At 40.5% G+C, this 15,919-nt stretch overlaps 1 protein-coding gene across 4 annotated transcripts in view; it reads right to left on the minus strand.

Moving 5' to 3' along the window:
- Nucleotides 1-15,919, minus strand: part of LOC131029091 (eIF-2-alpha kinase GCN2) — a 336,054-nt gene that overhangs the window by 176,388 nt on the left and 143,747 nt on the right. For all 4 annotated transcript variants that reach the window (XM_057959493.2, XM_057959495.2, XM_057959494.2 and 1 more), the window contains exon 14: nt 12,841-13,028. In XM_057959493.2, the coding sequence (XP_057815476.2) occupies nt 12,841-13,028 (188 nt within the window). The remainder of the gene's footprint in view (nt 1-12,840; nt 13,029-15,919) is intronic.

Here is a 15,919-nt window from a genome sequence, read left to right on the forward strand (position 1 = left end):
TATAATTTGAAGGCACAAACATGAGGAAAAATAGACCAAAATGCAAAATCACTCCTGTCCCTTAGTCAGGGACCAGGGCGAAGTTCAGTGATAGCTCCCGTCCCTCTCCCAGGGACCAGAGCGAAATTCTTCATAAGGTAAAATTCAGGCAAAAGCAAGCAAGTTTTAAGTTTGAAGGCAAGAAAGGAAGGCGTAACTAGACCGTTGAAGATAAATTTGGAAGTTGGCAAAGTGTAGTTGAGCTTGAAAGTACAAATTCGCTCCTGTCCCTCAGGCAGGGACCAGAGCGAAATCTTCATGAAAGCTTAGATTTTGAATGTTGATCACGTTTCAAGTGTCCAAGGGGATCAAAGGGACCTCATTCTACATTATGAAAGTAATTACAAGTTGATGGAAGCAAGTATGAGCCCAGGACATTGAAGTTCGCTCCTGTCCCTCAGGCAGGGACCAAGGCGACATCCACCATATTTGCCAATTCATTCAAAATTCATGCCAAGTCAAGATTGTACATGGTTGCACAGGGTCTAAGGCGTCTTAAGATGATGATATGCAAAGGTTTCAAGCGTCAAAAGACTATCAATTTGAACAAGGAAGCTATATCGCTCCTGTCCCTCATCAAGGGACCAGGGCGATTTTCATTAAATCATTCGTTTGCCTTCAAAATGCATGTCAAAGCAAGGTTGAACAAGATCAAGGACATTATTTGGAAGGCAATGAACGGAGAACAAAGATTGAAAGGTGGTGAATTTAGACCAAAACACTAGATCGCTCCTGTCCCTCTCCAAGGGACTAGGGCGATATTTGTTAAGTCACTTATTATCCTTTGAAGATCACGTCAAAGCAAAGTTGCACAAGGTTTAAAACATCATTTGGAAGGCGATACAAGGGAGGTGAACGTTAAGATGTTACCAATTTAAGCTTGAAATGGAGAAAACACATGGATCGCTCCTGTCCCTCTCCAAGGGACCAGGGCGATGATCCTCCAAACATCAAAACGCCTTGTAGAAGTCAAGTGAAACAGGCATAGAATGAAGAAATAATGTTATCATTCGCCTTATGATGAAAATTGGAGATTAAAGATGCAAGATCTAAGTGAAAACATCTAGATCGCTCCTGTCCCTCTCCAAGGGACCAAGGCGATAATGGTCATAAAGGGCACTCGTTCACACAAGCAAATCAATCAAGCTCGAAGAACCCAACGAAAATGGCAAATTCAACGTGGAGATGAAGACTTTGAACGTCAAAAATGCAAGGATCAAGACAAAGTTAATGGATCGCTCCTGTCCCTCAGTCAGGGACCAGAGCAATGAGGTTTGAATCTTCCCACCTTTTCAATTTTGGCGCTAAACAAACATTTTTGAATTTATTTAAATGCTAGAAAATTCGATAATTTGAAAATTTAATTAAAAAATGGCATTTAAATATTGCGCTTGATCATTAATTAATTATTATTTTGCCTTGCCAAAGAAATCGAATTTATTAATTTAAAAACGATGGCATTTAATAATTAATTATTAATTAATTTAAAAAATTAAATGAAGTGCTTGGTTTATGGAGGTCGGCCTTTTATTTTTATTTAAAAAATCGTTTTATTTGCCTTATTCACCAAAGTCGGCCTAGGGTCAATGTGAAGGTGAGCGCCTATAAAGGGAGGTGTTTATTTCATTTTCAAATCATCATTTTATCCTCTTTCATATGCGATTTTGGAGAAGACAAGGTGCGAAATTATCATCAAAGAGGAGTGCGTGTTTGTTTCAAGTAAGGCGAATTTGTTATCTTCAAGACATTGAAGACTCCTCCCCCAAGGTGGCGAATTGCTAAAGTGGACGTTCATTTGGAGAGAGATCACGTTGAAGCCATCAAATTTTGATTTGTGCCTAGGCGATTTCCTTTGTTTTGCATTGTAGAGTTAAACTCTCAAGTAAGGTATGACAAGATCCCTTGTTTTAATTTCGAATTTTGATCGTCATAGCCTTAAATTTTGAAATTTTGAATTCTAATAGCTCAATCGTCGTTTAGGAAATGATAACTCAAGGACTTATTATGAAGTTTCCTAAATTTAATCTCTAATCTAGTTATTCATTGCAAAATCATGTTGCTAATTTTGAAATGTTGTGTAGGCATCAAATGGAGATCTCATCAAGGAAAATCAAGCCGGATCAAGGACGGTCTTCGCCGGGACGATCAAGCCAGGACAGGGGCGACCTCTTTCAATCCAGCGTTCCAAGGCGAGGTACATCATCATCCTGCACATCAAGGACACAAGGAGTTAGAACAAGGGCTCGTTGAAGAAGTAAATAGTTCCAGATGAATTAATTAAAGCAAGCTTCTCAACAACATCAAGTTGAATATCTACCAAGTTACAAGTGTCAAATGAGGTGGCGTCCTAGTCATCACTTCTCCAGTCAGTGTGGTCCATCTTAGCATGTCCAGATTCAATGTACCTAACTCATGGAAGGTGGCACAAACTCCGATGTACCTACCCCGGCTATCCATTGGTCGATTTTTCTAGAGAGGACATGTGTCCAAGCAATACAATTTTATCATTGGTCAAGCATTAAATGTTATGTAATGGTTGTAACAAACCCTAATTAGGGTTTTTATTGTTGAATCTTGGCCATTGATCTCGAATGGATCTAAGCCATTGAATTGTATTGAGGGCACTATCTAAGCCCTGGCATTTCATTTTGTAAAGGCTAATTAGAAATAATTAGAGAGAGAGTTGTAAATAATAGAAAGCAGTTAGTAGATAGAGAGTAGTTAGAAATTGATAGAATAGCAATTAGAGTAGAATAGGAGGACAAGGCAAGAAATTGTTGCCATTGATTGTAAACAAACTCCATTTTCATTGAAGTAATGGTGAAGTATGTCGTTTCTTGCAATTTGCATGGTTTCTTGTTGAGTCTTCAATCCTAGATGGTAGATGATTAGATGAATGGAGGAAATGCGATTGATTAATGGTGGAATTCGTATATCCATACTACTAGCAGTTTGTTGATTGCAGACTTGCCTTGTGTAGTCAACTGGAATCATTCAGCTTAAGCTCAATTTCAATTTGTCGCTTCTTCATTGATATGCATCAACTTGATGGTGTCTATGCTTGCGGTGATGATTTGAACATCATAAAGCTTCCCTTAGAAGATCGCACTAGCCTTGTGGAGATGGTCCATTGATGTCAAAACAAGACCTAGTTAGAGTTTCATCAAAAATCAAATCATTGCTCCTACATTCTTAGTATTAGGATTAGATCTTCTCTTCGCCTCATCCTTTTTCCATTTTTTCAAATCTAAGCCAGTAAGAGCCCGTGTTCCAGCAAAACAGATCAGAAGTTCAAACATTAGATGTAAGTCCCCTTGTGATTCCAGCAAATCACATCATACCACTGGAGCTTATCCACACGTAGAGACCCTACATACAGGAACCTTGAAGTCATCCCGATTGATCCTTTTCGCGACATCTTCAGCATTCGGAGGCTTTATTCAAGAGAGGATAAGGTACCCTTGGGTATTTTATTCTGTGTTAGGCAGTGTACAAAATACACGTCAACAGGTACCCCCTTCAAGTCCTTGTAGGTCCAGGCAAAGACGTCCTTGTATTCCAAAAATATCCTAAAAGTTGCCGCCTTCAGTACAAGGTTCCATTCATCCCCTACGAGTATCACCTGCGAGTCCTCGTCCTTGCCTAGATTGATTTTTTTCGCATCCCTTTCCTCGTACTAGATGGGTTTGTCTCGTTCAAACTGGTGGGCTGGTGTGTCATCCACCCATGCCATTCCCTCCTGGTACCTACCGTACTCCGGGAGAAATGACTGCTCTTCCATACCGCCACTTGATTCCCCAATCTCGCATATTTGCAGCATGTGGCACTCCGGGTGGAAGACCTCGTCGTCCTCCATCTGCCAATGGAAGAGTCCAACCAGCGAACTAGTTCCATCTTCAGAGCATCCATCCAGTTCCAGCACTCCTTCGTTGGGTTCCTTCCCTCCTCTGTCTCCTTCGGAACCCCACACCCATCTATTTGAGTCATCCGAGTCGGAGTCAGACGACGTGAGCTCTTCACTGACTGACTGATTCCTCAGGTCAATCACATACTTATGACCTTCACTCTCGATTAAGAGTGTATTCTTCTTCCAATTATGATTGGCTCTAGCCATGATCAGCCATCCCCTTCCCAGGAGGGCATCGTACGCTTTTCTTTCCAGTGGGATGACTATGAAGTCCAGAAGGAATTGTTGTGTCCCGATCACCACCTTTTGTGCCATGAGAGTCCCGAGGGGTTTGATGTCGTGCTGATCTGCACCGACCAAATGGAATGTTGGTGGCCAGAGAGTAGGCTTGCCAAGACCTCTCCAAGTTTCTTCCCGTAGCACATTGACTCCAGACCCGCCATCCACGATGGTGTTTGTGAGCTTCTGTCCCATTATGTCCATCTCCACCACAACAGGTTTTCATCCAATGCTTACCGTGAGCAACATAGGGTCCATGGCATCCGTACCAGGTTCCTTCACCAGAGTCACGCTAGGTGGTTCTGTCACCATCCGGTGTTCTTGGTCGACGGTGATGTCATCGGTTGCATTTGTCAGGGCCATCCTCAACTGTAGCATGTTGTGTAGAAGGTCGGATACCCGTACGGGTATGGTGATCTATAACATCTGCTTAATGATAATTTTCTGCAGTCCTGACCAAAGTGGGGTATTGGCAGCCGAGTGTGAGGCCCTTTGTTCTTCTACCATCACCCACTCAATATCTGCCCTTGCTTCCTGGAGTCTTTCCTTCTCCGTGCGAGGGTCAGGATACATGGCTTTCTTGTTTTGCAGTCTTGTGATTGCCAGTACGCCTTCCTCTGGTTCTACCTCCAGCATATTCACCCCTTGTTGCTTTGGACACTTTGTGTCCTCATGATTCGCCGGACCGCACCATTTGCACAACAAACTTCCTGCGTCATCTCCATTTTGACGTTCTCGCACAAAGTGACCCCATTTGTTGCATTTCCGGCATTGGATCATGGGTCATCCTTTTGCGTCGTATTGAATTCTACTCCTCGGCGTGTTATTATTGGGCCTATTGTTACCCCGCCGGTTGTTTCGATACCCTCCAAGAGAGGCGTCAGAGTTTGTTGCCGGCTTCGGAGGTGTCGCTGGCGGTGTGACTTGGTCGGGTTGGGCGTAGAGCACTTGTGTGCTCCGTGCTTTCAAGTTGTACGGGCATTCCTTAATGGAATGTCCCATTACTTGGCAGATGTCACAAAAGGCTTTTCAAGGGCAACTCCCCTTAGTGTGCCCTTCTGTCTTGCAGTCGATGCACCATAGTTCCTTTCCTTCCTTGCCACTTTCTTTGTCAGCCTTTAGTTCTTTCATCATCCTCATCATATCCGTTTGGAGTGCTTGCACGGTTTTGGACTCCCCATCACTGTCTTCATCCGTACTGTCACCATCGCTCACTCGATGCTTCCCTCGGGATGTCTTATTTTCACTTTCAATATCCATCGCATGGTTGTATGCTTCGTCATACAAGGGTGGAGGGACCATCTTCATCTTCCGCTTGAGAGACAGTACCAGTCCTTCAACAAACCATCTCTTCTTGAGGCCATCAGCTGGCTAGTTCTCAATCTTGTTGAGCAGTTCCCTCAGCCTTCTATTATATGCCTGCACACTTTCACTTTTTCCTTGCTTGGTATTGTAAATCTCAGCCACAATTTCATTGTCATCCCGTAGGAGTTTGAGCTCCTCTTGGAAAGCCTTCTTCAGATTGTTCCAGGACGTTTTATAGTGGGGATCCAAGTCTGTATACCAATCAATTGCTATTCCTTGCAAAGTGGCTGGAAATGCCTTCAACCAGCAATCCTGGTCGTCTTGGCCATTTGTCTCCCAAATGGTCATGCATGTCTTACAATGTCGTACGGGATCCTCCGACCCATCGCCCATGAATTTTGCAATCTTTTGTTTCTCCGGGGTGTATGCCATTGTTTTTGTCTAGAGGGTTTTATGTAGTGCTTGGAAGTTACTATATCCCCGAAAGGTATTATGTGTCTCGAAGGTACCGTACGCTCTTGACCTGGTTGGACCCTTGTCCGCAAGGCTTTGGTAACCCTCGCTCCTATACTCCCTCCTTCTCGGGATTTCTGGATCTGACCCTCTTATTTTGGTTTCCTCTGACAAGCACAAATTCTTGATGTCGGATAATGTTGTTTCAAAAATACTGGCGACCTCTGCGTGCAGGGCCCGTACCGCCTCCTCTCCTTGTTCAGAATACTCTGACGGGTTGCTCTTTGACTCGGCTCCAAAGTCTTCTTCACTCGACGTCGAGTGTGGGGCCTTATCGGCGAGATCTTCCTCCGCTACATCTAGACGTGGCAGGTTCCTGGTGACCTCCGCCAACTCCTTCCATGTACACGGCCTTTGTCTCTCCCGACTACTACTCCGACTCACACTCCAGCTTCTGCTACGTTTCTCAAGGCTCTTCGAGTCAGCAACCTCCCTTAGCCATTGTCTCCGCTCGTCCTGTTCTTTTATACGGAGAGATCTCCGTACAATTCCCTCATCTACTCCTTCGATGGCAGTGGTACGTTTGTCTTTGTTTGGCCTTAGGGGCATTAAGTGCCAAAGGTACGACGTCGGCTTGTCTCCCTCTCCTCTTCCTCCCTACAGTTCCGCTCTTCGTACCTTTGGAGAACTTGTTGCCGACGGAGTTCCTGTGCAGTTTCCTTCCTTCGACCTTGAAGTGCAATCAGATTTCTGGCGAGTAACCTTGGAATACTTCCGAGCAGGTCAAAGACAAGAGTGCTGAAGGTGAGTTCACCACATACCGTGCCTTCAAAGACGGCTCTCTCCTGAGCCTCCCTCTGCACATACTACATGATCGACACGTCCCACAACTCTACCAAGTCTGTCGTCAACTGATCCTCTCGTGCCTCCTCCGTGGTACTTTCTTCATGTGTGTCGCTGTCCACGACAATTAATTGCTGGTTGAATGGCCGGCCCATTAATTCCTTCCGCCTGCCGCCATGGTTATCTCCATGTTCGTTCAGGCAACGGCGCCAAAATGTTTAGTCCTTCATGTGAGGTTGGTAAACTCACGGCTAAAACAAGGATTTCCCACACGTACCAACTATTCATGTAACAGAACATTCATATATCAAAGCATAAGTAACAACAACAAACAACTATACCAGAAGAATGATATCTTTATTGAATTCTCCAAAATATGCCAATACAATCCCCTCCTTGCCGAGGTTCCATCCGAATCATATATAGACTCAACGGTTGGCCAAGTTGCCAACCATCACTAACTACCAACTACCCCACGAGAACCTCTCGGCGACTCAAACATAAATACCCATCCCAACTACAAACTAACATGTGTTATTGACCCCTATTAATCCCTTCAGGAGGAACTTCGACCCCACTGGATTAGGGAGGAAACCTTATGGCAGGCATTATAGATATAAAATGACTATAAAAGATTATCGGGCAAGCTGCAAGGATGATTTTGAAGTCCGCCAACAAGAATACTCGAGGCTTAATGTTCATCAAATCAAGACTTTCGAGTATGCCCCAATCCCAGATTAGCTTGTCGACTATGGAGATTGCTTGCAATTCCATGACTATGAAGCAATAAAGGACCTCCCACCATCGATCAACTAGTCCCAAGGTCCAATCACTGATTTAGAGGCTATAATGAAAGGCCCTAGGAGATACACAGATGCCTGGCTATATCAACACATTCAGAAATTAACCCATGATGGGATACAATTCACCTACAACCTAATGGGAGGCTTTGAATCTCACTCATCAGAAGACGAAGAGGCATCAAGTGCTATGAAGGAGGAAGAAATCGAGAGGAGACCCGAAAAGAAGAGAAAGAAGACGAAGGCTAGTAAGGGAACGCGAATATCAAAGAGCTCTAGAAGAGATCCAAGCCAATCACCTGAGGCCCTTGTGCAGGAAAAGATATCAATAAGAAGGCTAGCTCCTACCACCTTGTCAAAAGATCTTGACTCAACCGACGATGTAGTTGAAATTTAGCATCTCCCTACTCCTCCCCTGCACATCGATTTGGTTGTCACTAAGGCAATCAATTCGCAGGAGCCTAATGTGCAGGAGGCAGAGATATAGACCATTAACCTAGATGGACCTAAAAATCAGGTTGAAGAAGGAGAAAAATAGCCCAATGATGAGGATAGCAGGCAAGAGGCTGAACAAGAAAAACGGAAGGAAGGTGATAAAGATGATGGAACAGCTACTGAAAAGAATGATGGTGCCATGAGAGAAAATGAGGAAAACAATAATATAGAACTTCTTGGGAATGAAGAACCACAACTACTTGAGTCCACTCAACGATTGTTGAGTGAGGTTGGAGAAAACTCAGTTGTGGACAAAGAGCAAGATACAACGCCAAATCAGCCACGGGTAGACAATGAATCTGCTGAGGCGTCAAGAGAGCAAAGGAAAGAGTTAGTGGTCACTTCAGGACAACCTACCCCTCATGCATGGTTACAGGCCCAAGCCCAAAGGGAGGCCACTATGAGGCCACCAATAAGCCTACAAGGCCTATTCTCTCGAATAGGAGAACCTCAGACTAAAGGGAGAAAGAAACCAAGGACATATTCCAAGATTACCAAAGATGCTCAGAAGAACTGAACAATACATATTGCTGCTCCGCCTGAAGGCAAATCAGCCGAGCAAGTTGCATTGGCCGATTATAGTGTTATGTCGATTCCACTAGGAAAGGTGACAAAAGAACAAGTGGAAGAGTTCAAGGACTCCATGCAGACCATATTGGGCCAGCTGGAAAGAATGACTGTTGAGCGAGAAATGTATAAGACACGTGTTGAGCAAGCCAAGAACTATATAGATCATCTACTCAAGCCTCTGCAGCATGCTACCAAGACCTATGTTCCCCCCTTGGCATTAACACAGAAAACTACTGTAGAATTTGAAAGTGTCCGAGACAACGCCAAGGAAACCAGAGAGTGGATGGAGGGTATTACAAGGGTAGGAAACAAGGTGATTAGTGATTTGGTCTACTGCAAACGAGACACAAAGGGAACTTTCCAAACACTAAGGGCCCTAAGGAGCAACATTGAAGGAACACAAGTAGCAATTAAGAAGTTGTTTCCGATCATGAAAGCCATATTTTGGACACACTCGTTGATTCCAAATGAGCAACAGATCTTCGAGCCACATGATTTTGATACTTTTGAGGGTTGGTTTCGAGCCTTGACAATAAGAGCAACATCATGGACATTATTAATGATGGATGGGAAGACAGTGAGGCAGTTTTGCTCCATATTGGGAATGACTGTGTGGATCTCCTAAAAAAGCTAGTCAGTGAATGGAGGCCAAATATGGACTAGAATGAATTCAAATTGTTCTAGAAGAGCCAATTGAAGAAGGGGCTCCATACACTACACATGACTTAAAATGCGCCAGCAAATTCCACGCAACCCTACAGGATTATAAGATCAACGGGGTTGATTGGATCCAACAAGGGAAGTAGATGATCGCTGCATGGATACTTGCTTCTGGATGCACCACCCACCTATGCCTCCTCTCGATGAGATAAGGGATATCTATGTTAAGTTCCAAGATCATGTTCGGGCAGAGCGAGCTGCAGGCCGGGACATTTGGAAAAAGTACTTAAATGGTGAAAGAGACTTTTTATTGTAAAAAGGGAAAATATCTACTTTGGGATGATAAAAAAATGCATTCTCAAAGCTAGTTATTTCTCCCCGGCTACCTAAGTACAGTTTCAGTTTTTGAGGTTCGTGCAATGCACTTTTTGGGGGGATAGCTTTATGGTAGGTAGTTGGGTAGTTAGGTGGAAAGTACGTCCCTTATTAACTAGGCATGGGTAGTCATGCTTTCAAGATGAATCTGGGCCACTTGTATTGTTTAATCTGGGCCATTCATTCAATTTTGAAATTCTATTTAAAGGGACCGAGTTTCCTTATTTTGTAAGAACTCTAGAATTGTTGCAAAAACTCTGCAGAAATGTTTACAGGTTTTATGGAATTCCAAGTTGTTCATATTTCCTGTGAGTGCATGGTTCTCTCTTCTTCATTCAAATTTATGTAACGCATTTTATTTATTAGTGTATTTAGGAAAATATTTGATAGGGATTTCTAGGTCATACCATTAAGGATTGGCTGATTGTCAATCCCACTGTATGGTTAGTTTGAACATATTCATGCAGCTAGTTCAACTATTAAACACTTTGATGAATTTATATTTTAGATTTTGTATTAGTGTTTAAAAGTTTGAAAATCCAACTTTCCTTTGAAGATTGCACCAAATTATACTAAGTTATGTTTAACTAGAGAAGTATAATATGGTAATGTTAGGATCCCCTGTAATGGACACCCTAGAATGCCCAAAAACTAAACCAACTGCTGATAGGAATTTAGTCAAACAGTTTGCATCCAACTCCTTATTTCTCCGTTTAATGTTTAAACCCCCTTATGGCTTCAGAAATGAAATGTTTGTTTGTTTATAAGTCTTTGCATAGATTTGAAATCACATAACATGAACTAGAAGAAATTACAATAATATGCAACATGAAGATTGAACTACTGCTAATATGATATTATTTCCAGAATTAATAAAATCAAATACATAGCAGATTTTTCAACTCACTAAATACTCTAGCATTTTTGACATAACGTTCCAACAATGAATTCCCATCTTGCTGCTACAGTAACATGAATAGTGTCATGCTGCAGTAATGTGAATAGTGTCGTGCTACAGCGGCGTGAATAGTGTCGTGCTACAGTAACGTGAATAGTGTTGCGCTACAGTGCTGCTACAGTATTAATTAGTCTTCAATCAGTCCAATATCTTCATAAAATCATCCCTTCAGAATGGCATAAACATTGGACGAGAAGTGAAGAAGGTATGAGCAAAACCACCAAATCTGCCTGTAGCTGGAGATGCACCCAAACTGCCTACTAATGAAGCTGATAGCAATGGATTCCAAAGGCCAAACCCCAAAGGAATGATGTCTAGAATGTCACAAGAGAGGATAGACATCCCCTAAAGCTAAGAACGGATCTGCAACTCACACATCAATTTCTTCTCATATTCAACATGCCGAGTGAAGCCTCAAAAGCTTCCTTTTATTCTTTCTCCAAGGGTCGACCCAACTCACTTGAGCAATGTGGGATAAAAGATGTGCAATATAAAACATATTAAAATATTCACTTATGTCTCCCTTGGTGCCCCTTTGATTTGCACACATCCCCATAAAATAAATATTAAAGTAACACTTTAATATTTTACAATTAAATTAAATGTTACTTTAATAACACTTCAGGCATTACAGTATATTAGCAATTGAACTCTGAATAGCGCGAGTGATAGCTCGTCGAAAAGCTCTCGCCGAGGAGTATCGAATCCAATCACCAAAGCTAGCCTCCGTTGTGTCCTGCTGACTTACTAAAAATAGTAAGTATGCCTGAAACTAAGTAAATCAACTCCGTTTTAGCCCAAACTGGAAATGACTAGGCCAAAACACTCCAGGATCCCCTTAAACCCTTCATTAGCCCTCGGGACCATGTAGAGCTAGGCTAACGCACATACACTTGGTCAACTGCTAAAGTGGGGACATTACATCCCCGTCTATTTGCCCACATATGCTATTTTAGTTAGATTAGTTAATATCTACTTCTTACTCTCTCTCTTTTTCTTTTTTTTTATAATCTAAAATTGCAGACCGTAAATAGCATCATGTGTATGAAAAAACTAATGAAATGAAGACCTGTAGAGTCTTAGGGACCTTTTATGAACTTTGAAGCTCATTCTATCCGTAAAACATAAGTCCCCCTCGTGTCTACCAGCAAGACACATCAACTTTTGAGCTATCCCACAGTCAAGACCTGAGAAAATGAACCTTGAGGTTGTTTCCTAGTGATCGTTTCAGTAGCACTGGAACTACCTTATGCAAGAGAGAATGGGATTGCTACTAAATTCTATTCTGTGTTGACCTAAAGGAGTTGAAATCCGACTTCAAACACACCAACAGTTACCAATCATCATTGTAGCTGGTGCATGTATCATATATAAGTTGCTCTACCTAAGCAAATAAACTTGAACAATTATCTATTATGGCTGTTGTCTACGTACTAATTGGTTTCTGCATATTTATACTGATGTTATACTAGCTGGGGTGGTTGAATTGAGTTCATATCGGTGTATGTTTATTGAAACAACTTATATCTGAGATTATTTGCAACCTAGGATTTATATCGGACATAAAACAGCAATTATACATGATCTATTTAACCATATATGACTCAGATCTGCTGCTTGCAATGCATTGATGATAAATCCAGTACTTTAAGGGTCTATGGTACAGTTTCCAGCTACTTGTTATTTTGAATAAAATTTATTATTCAGTTCAGTTTGTTGTTCCAGCTTTATTTTTGTCCAAGAAATCAGAAAATACAAAAAAAAATTAGATAAATCTAAAAAGGGGACATGACGTGATGTTCCATAATTGCATTATGGCAGAAGAAATTTAAATTGCAACACAAGCTTAATACTTTAGCATAAGGCAAATGACTTCTTGTTCATTTGTCTCCCTCATAAAGACTGATTTATGTAGGCATCATCTAAAGGTGTTCCTATGGACAGTTCAAAGGGAAAATTAGTTTTTCAGCCCAAAGGATAGGTCAAGTTTAGCATGCACAGAACACCAAGAATAGAAAAATGGGAAAATAAAATTAGTACTAGATCAAATAAATTGGAAACAGGCTACAAGGAAGCATGAACCATGCATTTTGAGAATGTAAAAGAGCATTAATTCTGCAGCACCCACTTCATAAATTATAAAATCTAAAACGTACCAAGTCCAAAATCGCCTATCTTAATATCATTGCGAGCATCAAAAAAAATGTTGTTTGGTGTCAAATCCCGATGGATGATGCCTTGCCCATGAATGTGAGCTAATCCTTCCACAATTTGGCGAAACATGGACCAGGCAACCTCCTTATCGATAGTACCAGTGTAGGAATCAAATACCTGACGCAAGGTCCTTCAAAAAGAATTCAAAGAAGAAATTTGCTGTAAAAGATTGACTTGTGAAGTCTCTCAATATGTACTCAGAAAAGGTAAAAAACAGACATTTTATCAGCACCCATTACTTACATTTTTCTCTTTGATGAAATGACTACAACTGAACATTTCATGTAGGGATCCAAAATCACAACGACTACCAGTATCCAGATAAAATTTTCAAAAACTATTTATTTAGTATTACTAATTTTTATAGCATTCCTCAATGAAAAACCATACCAATATACTGAAATATTGATAAATTCACTTTTATCACTATCCAAATTTTCCCATGGTGCTTTCAAGGCAGAGCACAATTCTTGAAGAAACAAAACTTTCCCTTGCTGATATTAAGCATAGTTTATTTAATAATTTTGTCTCTCAAAGATTTGAGTTGAAACTGTGTGAGAAACATGCTGTTTATCAGTAGGATAAGGGTAGTACACTAAAATTACATACTTTGTATTCAGAAATATTTGGAAGATTTTAAATGCTAAATGATTATAAGCAAAGTAATACTTCAATGTAATTTGATAAGATAAATTAATTTTCATATCACTGTCACACCCAATTTTCAAGGCTTAAAGTGGACTTTATATAAAATCTCTGTTGTTAAGAAAGCATTGAAAGGCCTAAATAGTCTAGAGTTGTCATCTTTTTTTTGTTTGGGTGTGGATTGAATTAATTAAAGAACAATAATTAAGTTTGGTTTCGATTTACTTTACCATTCTTATCCTCCATTACTATACAATTCCGTAAACTGTGTCATTTCTTGCAATGATTCTATTTCACCATTCGCCCATTCATATTTTCATTAGCTACAATATAATGTTAGGCTACTAAAAAAAATACACCTGTGAATGCAAAGACATTTATTTTGAATATTAATGATGTTGTAACACCACATTAGCTATGTCTATAAGGAATGTAATGTCTCTTTTTGGGATATTCTTGATTTTTGCCTTCAAACAATTATATTGTCAAAGATTAATAGTTTATCAAAATATTCTATTAATAAGTCATAGAACAATACTAAAAATCAATCTTATCGTGAATTCTTCAGAAATACTTACAAATACGCTGAATTAGATGTTTTCGTCCCTAACTCAACAATGACAATACAAGGGTTTTTGTCCAAACTTGATAAGAGAATGAAAGGATTTTCATCTTTCCAATTCTCATGACCTTCGAAAAGATTTTGTAACGTCCCCTTCCTAACTAGTTCAGTATGGTGGATCGCCAACCTATTCAGTTTCATTTCCGTAGGCTAATGAGTTAGGGTTAAGGAACTTTGGAGGCAGTTTACTCAGCAGGTTGGCAGTATCAGATGTTTATTTGGGCTTCGACAGTTATGATGAGCATAACGCCTTTTTCTAGACTGGATTCGGATGAGTCATCTCATACTTGCTATTTTTAGTACGTCAGGTGTCGGCACCGACAGAACCAATTGTCAGCAATTCTTTATTTAGATATGTCTATGGGAGCAGTGGATATCACTGTCTCGCTATTTGGTATAGTCTGCTGATTAAAATTTAAATAACAATAAATTAATATTTTATAAAGTTAAATTACACAGGCCAAGGAATACTATCGTAGCTGTTGGAGGCTCAAAAACATGAGACTAAGACACATAAACCCCTATACAGGAAGATAGATTTAAATCAGAAATGACAAAGTGAGCTAACAGAGAAATAGAATTCAATCAAACAGCATAAATTGAGGTAACAGATAAATAGGATTCAATCAAAACTGTAATGTCCCCATTTTAGCAAACATGGATTTTGGATGATTAGTCTATTATTATGACCCTCGCAGGCTAATGAGGATAGTTAGAGGGTCTTTTCAGGCTTGTATCATCTCCGGTGTTCAGTGCTTAGCAGTTTTGGCTTTCATTTGAGGCCTCCAGGACTCCGTATGCATTACTTACTATTTATAGTAAGTCAGAATTACATAGAGGGGGACCCTTACTATTTTTCATAAGGGTGTGGTCATATAAAGACACCTCAGCTTAGTACCCAGTTCAGACGGCATTCAGAGATATTAAGTATTAATGGAGTTATTAATGTTTTAATGGCTCATATCATAATTAAATATTAAAAAAGGGGTATTATAATGTTATAACTTGAGTGTCCTAGCATCATTAAGGGGGCCAATTATTGAATTAAAAGGTGGCGCACTTTACAAGGTAAAATATTAAATGCTAAAGCTAAAGGTATTATATCATTAAATAGCATTTAATGTTATGGAATGATTTAATGAGAGAAATCGACCTTCTTGTGGGAATTATATAAAGGGCTTTGGAAATCGAACCAAGGCATTGTTATTGCATTTGTTTTCATGAATTTCTCTCTGCAAGCGAAAGCCAGGGTTTTCAGCATGCAAGCAGCCATTGGAGAACGGTTAATCTTCAGTGTGCAACCATTTGAGGGAGTGATATATCTTCTGAATTTTATTTGTAAGAGGGCTTCACATCAGGGATCCTAATTGTGCTTAAATTGCAAGGGATTTCTTCAGGATTGCATCGATCGAAGGAGAAGGAAAGACTGAATCATTAGCAGATCCAAAATAAAAGAATTGGTTGTCATTTACAGCAGCCGCAGGCCATACAACTTCTTCACAGCCCAGCCATACACTTCACCCAGCCCTGCCATCTAGGGTTGGGACGATTTTGGTTAAGGAGGCTGCCAAAAATCCCAAGAAAAATCATAGTGAGGCGCCCAGCAGTGGAGAAGCCGACAGCAACATACTTGAAGGCAAAGACATCATTTTTGAGGAGGTTCGAATCAACTAAAGAGCTGCTTTTTAACAGAAATTTTCAGCAGCAGTAGTATTTCTCAGTTTCCGGTTATGAATGCTATGTTAAGGCTTATT

This window comes from Cryptomeria japonica, chromosome 5, assembly GCF_030272615.1.
Source record: "Cryptomeria japonica chromosome 5, Sugi_1.0, whole genome shotgun sequence".
Taxonomy (NCBI): Eukaryota; Viridiplantae; Streptophyta; class Pinopsida; order Cupressales; family Cupressaceae; genus Cryptomeria; species Cryptomeria japonica.